The sequence below is a fragment of the Heloderma suspectum genome, chromosome 7, assembly GCF_057233095.1.
Source record: "Heloderma suspectum isolate Gila_16-S chromosome 7, 16-S_ref, whole genome shotgun sequence".
NCBI classification, from domain to species: domain Eukaryota; kingdom Metazoa; phylum Chordata; class Lepidosauria; order Squamata; family Helodermatidae; genus Heloderma; species Heloderma suspectum.
The window spans coordinates 124,591,133-124,608,637 of record NC_139464.1 but is presented as its reverse complement, the minus strand read 5'-3'; the positions used below and the strand labels follow the sequence as shown (position 1 = coordinate 124,608,637).

At 45.7% G+C, this 17,505-nt stretch overlaps 1 protein-coding gene across 2 annotated transcripts in view; it reads right to left on the bottom strand.

The window, feature by feature from the left end:
• Nucleotides 1–7,563: 7,563 nt before the first annotated feature.
• CCDC91 (coiled-coil domain containing 91) overlaps nucleotides 7,564–17,505 on the bottom strand; it is a 201,864-nt gene continuing 191,922 nt past the window's right edge. The window contains exon 13 of one of the 2 annotated variants that reach the window (XM_084811385.1): nucleotides 7,564–9,382. In XM_084811385.1, the coding sequence (XP_084667511.1) occupies nucleotides 9,248–9,382 (135 nt within the window). In that variant the 3' untranslated portion in view covers nucleotides 7,564–9,247. The remainder of the gene's footprint in view (nucleotides 9,383–17,505) is intronic. The other variant, XM_084811386.1, reaches the window with a different exon arrangement.

The window sequence follows — 17,505 nt, the reverse complement described above, 5'->3', positions numbered from 1 at the left end:
TATGAAAAAGCCCCTCTGTGCCTCTGTAACTGCGCAGCTGCGAAGGGATGGGAGAGCAAAGGGGCGTCACACAGTGACACAGGCACTATGCATGCCTGCAACACGCCCACTGCAAAATGTGAAGCCAGTTTGGGGAAGGAACAGACAGCCCGCAACCAAGGGGAAACCTGCAGCAAGCCCCTCAAATTGCAGTAAAATGACTCCTTGGAACTCCGCATTTTCTGGGTGAAAACCATGGATGGCTGTGAAGTCGCAACTACGTCATCTAACACAAGGGACCTCGCCTCACAGCTGCCCCGGAGTAAAATACCACAGAGAATGTATTTATTCATTTTATTTATTTACTTACAAAATATATAAACTGCTCTCTATATAAAGACTGACGAGCAGTGAACAGTCAAGCAAAAAATAAAATAAAAATACAAGCAGATAAAAACATTTAAAATCAAGTTATACAGCTGGGCATTCAGGGAACGCTCGTTAAATAAAAATGTCTTTAGCAGATGCCAAAAATAAAGCAATGCTGGCACCTGCCTGACATCAGCAGGCGGGGAGTTCTACAGAAAAGGAACTAAAAGACTAAAAGCTCTACTCTGAGTAGACCAAACAGACTCCAGTTCCCTGCAGAACCACCAGGAGTGCCTCGTCGGAGGACCTCAGTGAGCAGGTAAGGAAGAAGTCTCAGAAATCCTGGTCCCAAGTTGTGTAAGATTTTATGTGCCAGTAACAAATGCTTACGCCTGGCCCAGCAGTGGGTCGGCACCCAGTGCAGTTCCCTCAGCAAAGGAGTTACATGCTGAAAAGGGGCGGCCCCTGACAACAGCCGAGCTGCCGATTCAAGTTCAACTACAGGGACGGAGCTGGAGAGGGAGATTCAGGCAGTGACTAGGGGGGTACAGATTCCCCACCATCCGGTGGGGAATCCATGGTGGGGGAGGCAATCCGTTCCTCCCCCCCCCCGGAATCCTCCAGAGCAGCTCTGCTCTGTGAGGATTCCGGAGTGGGGGGGAAACCAGCTTGGGGGCCGCTTACCTTCCCTCCTGCCAGCCAGAGCCATTCGCCTCCTCCCTGTCCCTACTGATTGCCATGTCTTTAAAAAATAAATTTAAAAAAAATGGTGATCGGGAGGATGTACCCATAGACTTATACGCAAAATAGAGCCGTGAATCTTGCATATAAGCTTATGGACACATAGACTTAGATGCAAGATTCATGACTCTATTTGTGTCTAAGTCTATGGGTACATCCTGCCGATCGCCTTTTTTTTTTAAAGAAAAGACATGGCAATCGACAGGGACAGGGAGGAGGCGAATGGCTCTGGCTGGCAAGAAGCAGCTGAGTGCTGTTCCGCCTCCAGTCCTGCTGGAGCGGAGATAAGTGGTCCTGATCCGCTGCGGATTCCTGAGGCCAGATTCTTTGGAATCCAGCCTCATTTGAATCTGCAGCAGATTTCTCCAACAACCCTAGCAGTGACACAAAGTAGCAGGACAGGACTTATTTGAGGGCCTGTACTTGGACTGAAGTACACTTTGAATCCCCTTTGGAGGATCTGTGTGGGTCCCAGACCAGCAGCCATGGAATGCTGAAGGAGTGTAATGCACCCCTCTCAGGGTTGCCATTTTAATGGAGTAACATATAGCTGAATCAATGTAAACTGTACATTTTCCTCAGTGACTACGGGGTTAATCAGGGAGTGTCAAGCTCTGGCATTGCTCTGGATGGTATAGAATCATAGAATAGTAGGGTCAAAGGGGCCTACAAGACCCTCGAGTCCAACCCCCTGCTCAATGCAGGAATCCAAGTCAGAGCAACCCTGACAGATGGCTGTCCAGCCTCATCCTGAATGCCTCCAGTGTGGGAGAGCCCACCACCTCCCTAGGTCATTGGTTCCACGGTCATATTGCTCTAACAATTAGGACGTTTTTCCTGATGTTCAGCCGGAATCTGGCTTCCTGTCACTTGAGCCCATGTTCATGATTCCGTGACCTGCACTCTGGGATGATCGAGAAGAGATGCTGGCCTTCCTCTCTGTGACCACCTTTCAAGTACTTGAAGAGTGCTATCATATCTCCCCTCAGTCTTCTCTTCTCAAGGCTAAACGTGCCCAGTTCTTTCAGTCACTCCTCATAGGGCTTTGTTTCCAGTCCCCTGATCATCTTCTTTGCCCTCCTCTGAACCCTCTCCAGTTTGTCTGCATCCTTCTTCAAGTGTGGTGCCCAGAACTGGACACAGTACTCCAGATGAGGCCTAACCAGTGCTGAGTAGAGGGGAACTAGTACTTCCCGGGATTTGGAAGCTATGCTTCTATTAATGCAGCCCAAAATAGCATTTGCCTTTTTTTTCAGCCACATCACATGGTTGGTTCATCTTCAGCTTGTGATCTACCACAATTCCAAGATCCTTCTTGCTTGTAGTGTTGTTGAGCCATGTATCCCCCATCTTGTAACTGTGCATTTGGTTTGTTTTTCCTAGGTGCAGAGCTTGGCATTTATCCCTTTGAAATGTCATTCTGTTGTTTTCTGCCCAGCGCTCCAGTGTATCAAGATCACTTTGAATTCTGTTTCTGTCTTCCAAAGTATTAGCTATCCCACCCAATTCTGTGTCATCTGCAAATCTGATCAGCATTCCCTGCACCTCCTCATTCAAGTCATTAATAAAAATGTTAGAGCACTGGGCCCAAGACTGAGCCCTGTGGTACCCCACTCATTACCTCTCCTCGTTTTGAGAAGATCCCATTGATCAGTATTCTTTGAGTCTGAATATGTAGCCAACTGTGGATCTACCTGATATTGTTGTTTCATCTAGCCCACTTTGAGCTAGTTTGCTCATCAGGATATCATGGGGCACTTTGCCGAAAGCTTTGCTGAAGTTGAGGTATATGATGTCCACAGCATTCCCACAGTCCACAAGGGAGGTGACCTGATCAAAACATGAGATCAGATTAGTCTGGAAGGATTTCTTGACAAATCCATGTTGGCTTTGAGTAATCACTGCATTGTTTTCCAGGTGCTTACAGATGGATTGCTTTATCATCTGCTCTAGAATTTTCCCAGGGATTGATGTCAGACTGACTGGTTGGTAGTTCCCAGGTTCCTCCTTTTTGCCCTTTTTGAAGACAGGGACTACATTAGCCCTCCTCGTCATCTGGCACTTCACCTGTCCTCCATAATTTCTCAAAGGGAATAGAGGTTGTGAGAGTTCTTCTGCCAGTTCCTTTATTACTCTAGGGTGCAGTTCATCTGGCCCTGGAGATTTGAACTTATTCAAAGTAATTAGGTGTTCCTTGACCATATGCCTATTGATCTCAAGCTGCAATCCCGCTCCTTCAGCCTGTACTTAATCTTTGCCAGAGGGCTCATAGACCCTCTTTCAGGAGAAGACTGAGCCAAGGTAGGAATTGAGCACTTCTGCCTTTTCTTTGTCATCTGTTATCATTTTGCCATCCTTATTTAATAGCTGAACCACCATTTCTTTCCTCTGTCTTTTACTATGCACATAGCTGAAGAAAGCCTTTTTGTTGCTTTTAGCATCCCTCGCTAACCTCAGCTCGTTCTCAGCTTTAGCCTTCCTGATGCCATCCCTGCAATTCGGTGCGACCTGCCTGTACTATTCCTCATTAGCTTGGCCTTCCTTCCACTTCTTGTATGTGACCTTTTTTGTTTTCAGGTAATCTCTAAGGTTTTGGTGAAGCCACATTGGCTTCTTCTATTGTCTTCCACCTTTTTTCCTTGTTGGAATTGTTTGTAATTGTGCCCTGAGAATTTCCTTTTTTAAAAACTCCCACCCATCTTGGACTCTTTTTCTCCTTAGAGTCGCTTGCCGTGGGACCTTACTTATCAGTGTTCTGAGTTTATTAAAATTGGCTTTCCTAAAATCCAGGGTATGCGTTTGGCTACACTCAGCTTTTGCTTCCTTTAGAACCAAGAACTCAAGTATAACATGGTCGCTTTCCCCCAGAGGTCCTGTAACTGCTCCTTTCTCCGCTAAGTCATCTCTGTTGGTTAGGATCAAGTCAAGGATAGCCAATCCTCTAGTTCTTCCTCCGCTTCCTGTAGGATGAAGTTATCAGCAACACAAGTCAGGAATTTCTTGGAGGGACGATGTTTTGCACAAATTCCCCCAACAGATATCAGGGACATTGAAGTCCCCATTACTACTACATCGTGCTTCCTTGCAACATTGGCAATTTGCTTTCCAAAAGTTTCATCCTCGTCTTCTCCTTGATTGGGTGGTCAGAGGTAGACACCAACCACCATGTTCCTTTTGTTCTTTGCTCCATTTATTTTAGCCCAGATGCTCTCAGTGTGGCTACCAAGCTCATCCGCCTGTATTTCTGTGCAGTTATATGTATTTTTAACATATAGTGCAACTCCATCTCCCTTTCTGTTCCTTCTGTCCGTTCTGAACAAGTTGTATCCTTCAACTGCCATATTCCAGTCATGGGAGTCATCCCACCAAGTTTCAGTTACACCTATCAAGTTGTAATTTCCCTCCTGTATTAAGGGCTCAAGTTCATTCTGTTTGTTTCCCATACTCTGGGCATGAGCATATAGACATCGAAGACCATGTACTTTATAGTCTGCTTTATTCCTTCAATTTTTTGAAGACTGTTATTGGGTGCTGTTAGAGCTGTTCTCTCCACTATGGTGCATAAGCCTTTGTCCATTGTTACTCCCAACTTTGTCTCCCTTCCCTGTTAGATTCAGTTTAAAGCCCTCCTGATGAAGTTCTTCATGCTGTGGCCATCCCTAGTTGCACCCTTATTAGGGGCAACTAGGGATGGGTGGATTCCCTACCTCCTGGTCCATGGGGAATCCACCCGTGGGGGGAGGCGATCCATTCCTCCCCCCGGAATCCTCAAGAGCTGCTTTCTCTCTGTGGGGATTCCACGGAACTGCACGCCGGCTCTGTATCACTGGTGAATGGTGATACGGTAATGGCGGCTGCCATTACCGTATCGCTGAGGAATGAATACAGCCACAAATAGTGTAGGAGACGCCACTTGTGGCCGTAAAGCCCTTAGTTTGACCTAATTGCAGCCTTCAGCCTCTTGCACACTCTCATGCAGGGTCCCCTGTAATTCTTCCTCTGCAGGCTGCCCTCCAGTCTCATTGTGTAAATGAACCGAACATGCCTCCCACCCCGCCCTGCTACTTGTGACATCGGGTGAGCGGGCAGAGAGGCATGCGGCTAAAGGAGGTAGGAAACTGTACACCCATTCCAGGCAGGCACAGCCCCCCGTTCGTGTGTGGGGCGCAACACGCCAGCGCAGCCCACAGTGTGCGCTAACGTCGGACAGGAGTTACTGCAGCAAGGAAGCAGCTGGGTGGGCAGCAGGCAGAGGCAGCTGACGCTGGCTGCAGCAATGCTTGAAGAGCAGCCGCAAGTGCCAGATGCAGGTATTCTGTGGGCCTGCATGTTGGCACACGCGTGACACGACTCCCGCCAAGCCTGTGAGTTCTCCTGGCGTGGCTCAGGCAGGCAGGCAGGCAGCTTACCGAAAGGAGAAGCACCCTTGCTGGATGAGCACAGATCCTGTATCAGCACAGGGCACCACGCATGGTCAGCAAAGGGTGTTCTTTAAGTTCCGGGCGGAGTTGCTGCACTGAGAGCAGCTAAGTGGGCAGCAGGCAGAGGCAGCAAAGGCAGCCTGAGCGAGGAGGCAGGAGCGAGGAAGAATCGCCTTGCAGGTCGGAGCTGAGTTGTTGCACTAAAAGCCTGAGTACTGCACTGGAGAAATGCAGATCTCAAGCCGAAAAACTTAACAGAATAAAGGAGGGTGGTGGGAGGGCCGCCGCGGCAGCAGAGTGAGGGTGGCACCAACTCTAGGCGTTCAGGGCGGATAAGCCAAGAAGCGCTGTCGTGGGACCTGCCTGTCTTGGCCTATCTCACGTCCTCCACCAACGCCGTCACCTCATACTTCTGTTGGGGCTGCGGAGGCTTCCCTTGCGTTACACATGGCGACTAATGTGTACGTCCTGCCTTGGAACAACGGCTCCAGCTGCCTCATTATGCCTTCCCCGAGTCACTGGACTGAGTTATGCACCTCTAATGTAAAGTGGCCACATCTATGGGATCCCAGCATCTACTGTACGTCTCCTGCGTTGACCCCAAACTGTGGCAGGCGCTCCCCCAAGAGCTACAGTTGGTCCCCACCCTCTTCACCTTGAGAAAGGGTGTAAAGATGCATCTTCTCAATTTAGCTTTTCAAAATGTGTAGTTTTAACGCTGAAACTGTTTTTAGTTTAGTTTTGTTTTAAAGTTTATTGTTTGAAGGTGTTGTACACTGCCGTGAGGGATTTTTAGCAGATAAGGCAGTGTATAACTGTAAATAATAAATAAATAATAGGAATCCAGCCTTCTGCCTCCTAAGATACATGATCACAGGGGATCACCTGACTGAGGACAGTGCTGAGGTCAAGATTTCAGCAGCCTCCAGGAAGAGTTTCAGGACCACCACCAGCTTCGATGGGGTATCCCACTTAGGGCTGGACCCTCAGCTTTCACACGCCTCAGCACCCTAGGCACAGCTGTCTTGCTCTACCAGGCATTCCAGCATCAGCTGTGCAGCGCTCTGCCTTGGTCCAACATCCTGATCCATCAGGCACTGGGAGCAAACAGGTCCCCTCATCTCAGCAGCTTCAGTGGCAGGGCATTGCTAGCTGATCAGGATAACATGTCCCTTCTGCAACTTTATCTGTTAAAGAACCCTTAGAGAGATGGATGTAATGCATACAGCAGACCTCTTGACACTCATCAACCAGAGTGTCTACTCCTGCAGACCCTAGAAACTGATGTCTGGGCATAAAGTTGGCTCCAGTGTCACAAAACGATCCAGTATTAATCAGCAAAATGCATCTGTGCAAGAAACGGGGGGGTGCTTGGTTTCCAGATAAACCCAGTGCCTCATTAGGGGTTCAGGGGGCCCTCTTACCTAATCCTGACCTCCAATGGTGCTATCTTTGCCAGGTACCCCCGCTCAAGCTCTGCATGCTGTTTCCACTGCTACTGTTTCTGCCTGTCCCCTGTGGCATCTGAGTAGCTGTGCTGGCCCTTCTTTTCCTGGTACCTCTTCCTTTTTCCTGCATGAGAACAGGGAAGGTATAGGTGCAGGTGGCTGAGTGCATTCCTCCCTACCCCACCCCTTCCAACGTCAGTCTGAAGGAAAAGGCTGAGGTAGGGAGAAAGAAGTGTAAACGATGGTAGCACTGATGGGCTATGCTGTGTGGGCTGGGAGCCCTTTGTTTCCATTTCCCCTCTCTCTAGTTGCACATCCTATGTAGGACATGGGAGGGTGAGGAAAACGAACAAAAAGGAAAAAGAAAACTAAAAGCATACCATAATAATCAGGCAACAAAGGACACACTTTCTAGAGTTCATCTGGAACTGTGCTTCCTGCCTGCTAGCAGAGCAGATCTGGGGAATGGAGAGGTCCTCTCCTCTCTGAGAAGGCAATCTATTGCCTCCTTGCCAGATAGGAGAGATCAGCCCAAAGGCTCATGTATGTCCTCCATGCTCCTAGAGACATATTTCTGAAGACAACTACAGAGAGAGAGAGAGAGTAAACAAAAGAGAATATGTAATGATAGTAATGATACTATCTACCAAATAATAACTTCCAGTGTAACAAGCATAGAAAAACTAGGTGGTTACATTATTTCATCATGGCAACCATTAACATTTTATTGTTGGATACCGTATTTATTGCTAAATGCAAGTGAATATCAAAAATTAGCTCTGCAATGATTTGTCAGAAAGCCATAACAATTATACATGTGAGAAAAAGTTATGAAAATCTAAAAGACTTTCTCATTTATTTGACTTTATTCTACAGTAAGGGACCAATCCTGTGGTTTTTGCTGACACAATTGTTTTGAGGACTTGGGACCCTTTGATAAGTGTTCTCCATTGTCAAATTGCCGAGTGAAAGCTTCCACTTTCAGGTAACTTTCAGAGCCTAAACTAAGACTGCAATCCTAAATACACTTGCTAAGGAGTAAGCCACACTGAGTGCACTATGACTTACATCCAAGTAAAGATGCATGGGATTGTGCTGTTAATGTTTCTGAAAGACAGTGGTTGGGACCCAAAGAACTGTAGTACTAGTTCAATATACCCAGGGAAGCTCTGGATCTTCTCAAACATCAGGCCTTTTATTTTATGACAAGTTCCTTCTGAAACTGGTGAGACTTCCTTTTGAATAAAAAAAAATCCCACTGGGTGTGGCAAAACCCTTGGGAATAGATAATGGCCCTGTTCAGACATCACACTAAGCCATTTTGAGCTAACCATGTTGGCTTAGCATGATGTTTGAACAGGTGTCTGTCCCAACCATGGTGGTTTATTAACCACAGACTAAGCACGTTCACGAACCACTTGCTGCAAGATGGTTAGTGGGCTCTACCCTGGCTTAGCATGATATCTGAACAGCCTCTATGGTTAATTGACAGCTGCCATAGAGCTCCATGGCCAGAGTGGCCAAAGGAGTAGCTGCCAAGCACCAAAACAGCCGACAGTACCAAGCACCAAAATGGCCAAAAGCACAAAGGCTGCTGGGATCCATGGCTGCCCATCCAGAGGACTGCAGGTTCCTGTGGGAGGGAGGGTGGGTAGAGAATGGCTAGTCTAACCACGTCGCAGAACATGGTTACCTGCATGTGTGGTAGTAGCACTTGCAGTGGTTACTGGTAACCACCATGCACCATGGTTATCCTAACCACCCTTCCCCAATGTGTGTCTGAACTGGGCAAATAAATAATTTCTTTGAATCACAACCACTACAGTCGAAGAACCAGACATCCAAGATCGGCTCTGACAATTTAGTGGACCTTAAGATCTAATGACAGTAAAGGTAGGAGCCAAATTGGTTTGTTATAAAAAGTATCTACATACACACAACATTGTGATAAATATGTTTAGGGTTATAAATGAACCAGTATAGGAACTTCCTCTCAAGAAATCTGATACTTATCTTGTTCAATTGAGACCTACCAATTACTGCATTCTCCAGTCATTACTGCAACAATGTGGAACGAGGTTGTTAATGCAAACTTTATTATCTTTGAACTCATCATTCGACTAGATTTCACATGGCAATTAGTTTTATAGGTGACAACATCATATTAAAAATCAATAACTAAAACAGATGAGGCTAGCTGACTGATCCTGAATCAATAACCCAGTTCCCAGTGTCTTAAAACAGATTATCTTCAGCATTTAGATTACTAGCTCCATAAATACTGCCAGCTTAAAGGGGCAGTTTCTTTTGTTCTGCATCTGTTGTTGTAGGTTCTTCGTGTAATAAAGAGCTCAGTTGTTTTTGTGCACAAGAGAGGAAAAGTTCCAAACTGGATAGGCTACGCTGGCGGATAACTTGATCAAGCTGTCAGAATAGAAGAAAAATATATTTAGATAAAGCATTAAGGAAAAAAATGCAACCATTCAATAAATGAACACTTTACCTTATTAAAATAGTTTGTGAATATGGAGGAATTGATACATATTAGGTAGTACGCCATATGGCTGATTTCCTTCCAACTTCAGTTATGAAAGGGTAAAACAAAGCTCTGGCTGATTTTATACATGTGAACATATCCTTAGTCATTACAAGGAGAGGCTTTAGATTAGGGTTGGATAATCAGTGGCCCTCCAGGTGTTGCTGGACTACAATTCCCATCATCCGACTATTGGCCAAACTGGCAGGGGCTGATTGGAGCTGGGGTCCAACAACATCTGGAGGGCCACAGATTCTTGATCCCTGCTTTAGATCACCCCTAGCTGTTTCTGCATATTGAGCTAGGACACTGTTCTCCAGTGCCAGGCCGAAGGCTTCCTGGCTGACTGACGAGGCCTTGCTTGGATGACTTGGAGGGGGGGAAAACCCCCAAGGCTGCCCACCTGGGCCCAGCACAGCACTGGTGCTTGATGGGGGGGAGGCCCCCACACCCCAGGAAAGACCCCCACGTTGCCTCAGTTGTGGCGCCTGGAGCCAAAGTGGCTCCTGCATGAAAAATAATGAAGATCGCTGACCCAGGAGACAATGTCATGGGCTGTCATGATTACCCCACATCTATGATGCAGTGGTGCCAAATTTTGTATGTAAAACATCAAGATATATATGCTTAAGAATGTATTTTTATGATGTTTAGAATAAATGGAGTTGTTCCATTATTCTCTTTTGCTGCTGAATTCCTCCAATATGGGGATCTCTGAACAAGTAAGATAGCTCTAGGGAGCTCTCCTATGGCCGCTAGTCAGCAGCTAGATAGCCATAGGATATGCGGGTTTCCGGGAACCAACCTCGGAGCCCGTGCTCCAAGGTCGGTTCCTGGGGAACTGATGGCCCTCCCCGCGCTGCCTCGCAGGCAGCTCAGAATGGCCCCACGCTCCGAAGAGCAGCGCGGAATGGCGAAAATGGGGTGTTCCAGGGTGGGGAAGGCGGAAATGCCAGTATGACACATCCTATGTGTCGTCGGCAGCCTCCTCCCCGCTCCACCTTCCCGCAGCTAGACAGCTGAAACTGGCTGTCTAGCTGCAAATGCAGGGCAGGAGAAGCGTGGCGGGAAGGATCCCCTCTGTGCTTCTCCTGCTCTGCTCTGCATTGGTTAGGCGGGTGCTTCCAAGTTCAGAGGCCGCCTGCCTATCCCCATAGGCTTGTGCCCTTACTCACTTTAGTCCCATTAGATCCTTTTAGTCACTTATGTCCCCTTAGTTAATTTAACTTGTTTGTTCGGGATAATAGGTAAAAAGATGATTAACAACGTTAGAGAAGTTCCAAAGATTCCATCAAAATACCATAGCTTGGTAGCACTTCCACAAAACATTATTTCCCCTACAAATGTGGCAACCCCCCGCCCCAACCTTACATCAGCGCTTCTCTCTTTAACAAATTATTGAATGAATGCACAAATACTGAGAACGTGTGTACTTTGGAAACAGGGTCAAAAAGATGACTGGAATATAGAAATGGGTAAAAAGAGAGCAGCAGCAGTATCAAAACATGTAACAAAATATTATCTAGCATTTCATACTTTGTCCTAGATGGTGCCGGTGTCTGTAAGCATTTTTTTTGCTATGCATTATGAGCAGTGAACGCATGAGACAATCTTTCTTTCAGTATTCTCAAATTTATTTCACGGAATGATCTTATTAAATGAATAGCTGAAATGAAAAGTGACATGCATGTAAACACTATCTATGTCCTCTGAGGTACTTATGTTGGTTTTGGTTTCTTCCAGCGTTTCTCTTCAGCAGCTGCCTGTGCAGTAACACCTAACCTGAGGACAGGGTGGGCCAGGGCTCACTCAGGGCTCCCCGATGGGACACTGAGACAGGTTTTTCCATCACACTGTGGCACTGCTGACAGGATCATAGCCATGCGACCTCAGAATTCCAGATATGGCTGAATCTTGCTGAAGGGGAGGGGGCTTGGTCGGAGTTGGGAAGAAACTGTATAGTAGCCTGTGGGATTTCTCAGGACATTAATCTTGAGGAACAGAATTCTACTTCTCATTCAGCTACCCATATATATTGAAGGGCGAAGTCCTGGCTGAATCACACAGCAGAGTAAAAATGAACATGCAAGAGGAGGGAGATGCTCTAAAAGTAACAATCTCCCCATCTCTTCAGGTAAGTAACCCAAACTGAACCATCGCTATGCTTCACAAACCACAGATCTTCAGGTTTGGCCAAACGCTCTCCTTATTTTCTATGTGAATGCATCTGCTGAAGCTGAGACTATGTTTCATTACTTTGTATTAACATCACAGAAAAAAACATACTGCATCTCTTTGACTGAGGCTCTTGTTTTCGTTTCCTGCTCTACCTAAAACGCCCCCACCCACCCACAGAAGAAAAATAGGAAAAAGGTTAAGGGAGCAATCCTATGTCTGCTAGACAGTGGCTAGACAGCTACTGGATATCTGGTTTTCTGGGAACCAACCTTGAAGCCCGCGCTCTGAGAATGGAGAAGCTCTATACAGTCAGTAAAAACAAGACCTGGAGCTGACTGTGGCTCAGATCATGAGCTGCTTCTTGCAAAATTTCGGCTGAAATTGAAGAACGTCGGGAAAACCACTAAACCGTTCAGGTATGACCTAAATCATATCCCTGATGAATATACAGTGGAGGTGAGGAATAGATTTCAGGGATTAGACCTGATAGACAGAGTGCCTGAGGAACTATGGATGGAGGTCCGTAACATTGTTCAGGAGGCAGCAACGAAATCCATCCCAAAGAAAAAGAAGTGCAAGAAAGCAAAGTAGCTGTCTGATGAGGCTTTACAAGTAGCTGAGGAAAGAAGGGAAGCGAAAAGCAAGGGAGAAAGGGGAAGATATACCCAACTGAATGCAGAGTTCCAGAGAATAGCAAGGACAGACAAGAAGGCCTTCTTAAATGAACAATGCAAAGAAATCGAGGAAAACAACAGAATGGGAAAGACTAGAGATCTTTTCAAGAAAATCAGAGATCTCAAGGGAACGTTTTGTGCAAAGATGGGCATGATAAAGGACAAAGAAGGCAGGGACCTAACAGAAGCAGATGAGATTAAGAAGAGGTGGCAAGAATACACAGAAGAACTATACAGGAAAGTTCTGAATGTCCCTGATAGCCATGATAGTGCGGTCACTGAACTTGAGCCGGACATGCTCGAGAGTGAAGTCAAGTGGGCCTTAGGAAGCATTACTAACAACAAAGCTAGCAGAGATGACAGTCTTCCAGCTGAGCTATTTAAAATCCTAAAAGATGTTGCTGTTAAAGTGCTGCACTCAATATGCCAACAAATTTGGAACACTCAACAGTGGCCACAAGACTGGAAAAGGTACGTTTATGTTCCAATTCCAAAGAAGGGCAACGCCAAAGAGTGTTCAAACTACCGTACAATTGCGCTCATTTCACATGCCAGCAAGGTGATGCTCAAAATCCTACAAGCTAGGCTTCAGCAGTATGTGAACCGAGAACTACCGGAAGTACAAGCTGGGTTTCAAAGAGGCAGAGGAACTAGAGATCAAATCGCCAACATTCTATGGATCATGGAGAAAGCAAGAAAATTCCAGAAAAACATCTATTTCTGCTTCATTGACTACACTAAAGCCTTTGATTGTGTGGATCACAACAAACTGTGGCAAATTCTGAAAGAGATGGGAGTACCAGACCACCTTACCTGTCTCCTGAGAAACCTGTACGAGGGTCAAGAGGCAACAGTAAGAACCAGACATGGAACATGGTTCAAAATTGGGAAAGGAGTACGACAAGGCTGCATATTGTCGCCCTGCTTATTTAACTTATATGCAGAGTACATCATTGGAAACACCGGGTTGGATGAATCACAGGTCGGAATTAAGATTGCCGGGAGAATTCTCAACAACTTCAGATATGCAGATTATACCACCCTAATGGCAGAAAGTGAAGAGGATCTCAAGAGCCTCTTGTTGAGGGTGAAAGTGGAGAGTGCAAAAGCTGGTTTGAAACTCAATATAAAAAACCCGAAGATCATGGCATCTGGCCCCATCACTTCCTGGCATATAGAAGGGGAAGAAATGGAAGCAGTGACAGATTTTTTTTCTTGGGCTCCAAGATCGCCGCAGACGGTGACTGTAGCCATGAAATTAAAAGATGCTTGCTCCTTGGGAGGAAAGCTATGGCAAACCTAGACAGCATAGTAAGAAGCAGAGACATCACCTTGCTGACAAAGGTCCGTCTAATCAAAGCTATGGTTTTCCCAGTAGTAATGTATGGCTGTGAGAGCGGGACTATAAGGAAGGCTGAGCGCCGAAGAATTGATGCTTTTGAACTGTGGTGCTGGAGAAGACTCTTACGAGTCCCCTGGACTGCAAGGAGGTCTAATCAGTCCATCCTAAAGGAAATCAACCCTGAGTGCTCATTGGAAGGACAGATACTGAAGCTGAAGCTCAAATATTTTGGCCACCTAATACGAAGAGAAAACTCCCTGGAAAAGCTGGGAAAGATTGAAGGCAAAAGGAGAAGGGGACGGCAGAGGATGAGATGGCTAGATAGTATCACCGATGCAATGAATATGAACTTGAGCACACCCCGGGAGAGAGCGGAGGACAGGAAGGCCTGGCGTGCTATGGTCCATGGGGTCACAAAGATTCGGACACGACTTAACGATTGAACAACGTTTTTTCAGTTCATCTTTTGTTCATTCTATCTCTTGTTGTTCACCACTCTGGAATCTGTTTAGATGTGGAGCAGTATACAAATGTTGTACAATAAATAAACAAACAAACAAATAAATAAATATTAGAAATAGATGGCTGTTAAAAGTGAAGGGGGAAAAAACAACTTGAGGAAAAGGCATTAATTGTGTCAAAAGCACACACTAGGGGACACAATATTCTCAAGTGCCTGAAAATGCTTTAATAAGCCCAACATATTTCGGAAAGATCACTGCATTCCACATTTTTCTACTGGGATCATCCCATGTAACTGTGCTTGTTGAGGGTCTCGTCCATTCCAAATAATAACTACTTTCTTAAGCTGCATTACCCTTTTCTCATTGTTTATGACACAAAGATAAAGCCCTGGGAATGTAAAGCACTGGGAACATTACATATTACACAACAGTAATCATAATGGATTTCAGAAAACTGGCCAAATGGCTTGGTATAATATGAAAGGTACTTTACAATTCTGTCAAGTGTCTTTTCCGTTCTGCAAGTTATTCTGATCCAAGAAAAATGGTTCTCTAACCCAACCTTCAACATGTAATCCAGAAAATGAACAGTACAAAGTGGTGCGAACATTGAAAAAACAGAAAGTTTTAAGAACGTTCCAACAGTAACTAGGTGTCACACATTGGAGGGGGTTCCATATCCTCACTCTCTCCCCATAGGGTCAGTACCGTAAGTAGAAGAGAAAAAGTTGCTGGAACATTGCAGGGCCAGGCCTTTTTCAGCCAGGTAGCTGATCAAAGTACATGACTGAGGGGATATAGAAGTATTGGCTGGAAAGAAGTCAGTTTCAGAAAGGGGGTCGAAGCCGAGAAGCAGGTAGCAGGACTGAAAGGGAAATGGGACTAGAGGGAGCCAAGAAGAAAACACATCATGCATGTCCTGCCCCGGCTGCTGACAGGAAGAGATTCAAACAGAGGCAGGAAAGGTCAGTGTGCAACCAATCACAGTTGGGTGGGGTGAGGCAAGGCAAAGAGCCAGTACAATTACGAGGCTCCAGGAGATGCGGTGTCTCAAGGAGCAAAGCTATGACCTGGCTCCTGGAAGGTCTGTGGTTCGCATCTATTCTCACACGAATAACTTAGGGTGAAAGCTACTGTAACAAAAATAGACAATTCTATACAAATGCAATGTGACTTCATTCTTGCATCAAATCATAAGCTGCTCCGTAACAGTCTTTTGATAAAGGTTGTGGTCGTTTTTGCAACAATGCCCGACTACTTGGGGGGGGGGGAGTGAGTTTCTTGTTGTAATTTCTCATTCTCTGGAGTGGCGGCACAGCATTCTCGATCCTTTGAGATTATCTTCGCCCCCCCCTCATGCCCCCAATAACCAGATTGCTGGTTGACCTCTCCTTTCCATCCAGACCAGACAAAGCAGGAATCTCACCTCTAACGCTTTATTTATGTCTTTACTATTATTTGTAGATTACAAAGAAGTTTTAGACTGGGGAAGTGTTTTGATTAAGTTTATTTGGGGAATACAATAGCTACAATAAAACTGGATACTATTCAAGGGGCTAAAGGTGAAGGTGGACGGACCTGGGGAAGAAGTTGGCAGGCTGGATGGGGAACCTCTGTGGCTCTATCAGGCCTGCGGGCTAGAGGTTCCCCACGGCTGATTTTCAGCAGGACCTTTGTGTGAGGGGAAAAGGATTAACTCCCTTTCCTGCAGCCCTGTTTCTTCCATCCTGTGGCTGTTCCTTAAAATGTAAATATTACATGCTTAGTATAATGTATAGTTTGGCCCTTATTTTCTGCCTGTTATACTGTCTTTTTGTTTTTGTTGGGTTTTGTTGGTCTGACCTTTTCAACTGTTTATTTTTAAATGATCATTTCATTATATTTGGCTGCTTTGTGTCTATTATGAAATTCTTGTCAGCCTCTTTGGAACCTTCCTATCAAGCAGAAAATTGGCAGAGAGGGCTCCCCGAAGACTCAGTAAGACAGCAAAGGAGAACATATGAAAACTGTGGAACCTACATTTCTACGAGCTGGCAAAGAATATAATGGGATACATCAGCTACTACTATGTCAACAGAGTTCAACACAGGGGGCTCTGGAGTTTATCCCAAGAGGGGACGTTTTTCCTTTCTTTCTTTGCCAGCTCACCTGTGTGTTTCCACTGCTGATTGACAATACATTCTTAGTATATATATTTTTAAAGGTTTGTCATGGGTACAGTATCTTATATTAAGAAACTACCATTGCAAAAATAAATAAATTAAAACACCATATGAAAGTGATTTAGGCTGTATCTAGTTTAATACCTTAAGGATGGCATGCTTTGCACAGTATTTTTGTGAACCGCCCAGAGAGCTTCAGCTATTGTGTGGTATAGAAATGAAATAAATACAGACAGACAGACAGACAGACTGAGGGATGTACAAATCTAATGATACCATAAGCTGGACATGTCTTTAAAGGAGATTTGCCTAGATTGGGAAGTTGGTGGGGAAAATTCCTCTTAGATCTAAAAATCACTCAGCTGGACGCTGGAATGTACACAAGAACTAGCTTTCCTCTTCCTATAAAGCAGAGGAGGAAATTTTCGTTCCATTGATGAAACTAAGCTGTGAGTGCTTGAGGAATTGTATAACTGGGCTTGAGGACTACTGTGATTGAAAAGGCAGCCTAGACATTTAATATATTTAGGGGGCAATCTTATGTCCCCTAGAGAGTGCCTTGGGGACATAGAATTGTTCATTTTCCTGAATCTGAGCTTGAAGACAGGGCTCCAGGCCCAGAGCCAGGAAACCGTGCTTCCCTCACCCCCCATAAGCCAGCGCAGAGAGAACTGCGCAGGCTACCTCTCCATGCGCAGAAAATGGAGCACAGAGACAGGGGAAGGGGGAGTTCCTGGGGGTGGGCAGGGGACTGGGGTGGGCAGGGGACTGGGGTGGGCGGCTTACACCTTTTCCTATTGTCGCCCCAGCCTCCTTCCCTCCCTGTCCCTTGAAGCCTCTGCTAGACAGGCAAAATTGCCCATATAGCTTAAATGCAGTGTGGGAGGTGCAAGGCCCCTCCCACTCTGCACTGCATACATGTAAGCCTCTCAGTTCGGAGGCTTACATGTACCCTGGGCGCAACCCATAGGACTGTGCCCTTAATGGCAAGAAAGCAAAGCATGCTGTAGAATAACGTTTAATTTTCAGGTTGCCTTAACATATAACTACTAAACATTCTAATAATGGCTGTTCTTTAAATGATGCAGGGTTCCTTGGCTGTGTAAGTATATGTGGTAGAGGTTCAGTTGAGAAGCAAACTTTACAGAGATTAAGGGTGTTTAGAAAGGAAAAAAGTCCTGGGTGGGGAAT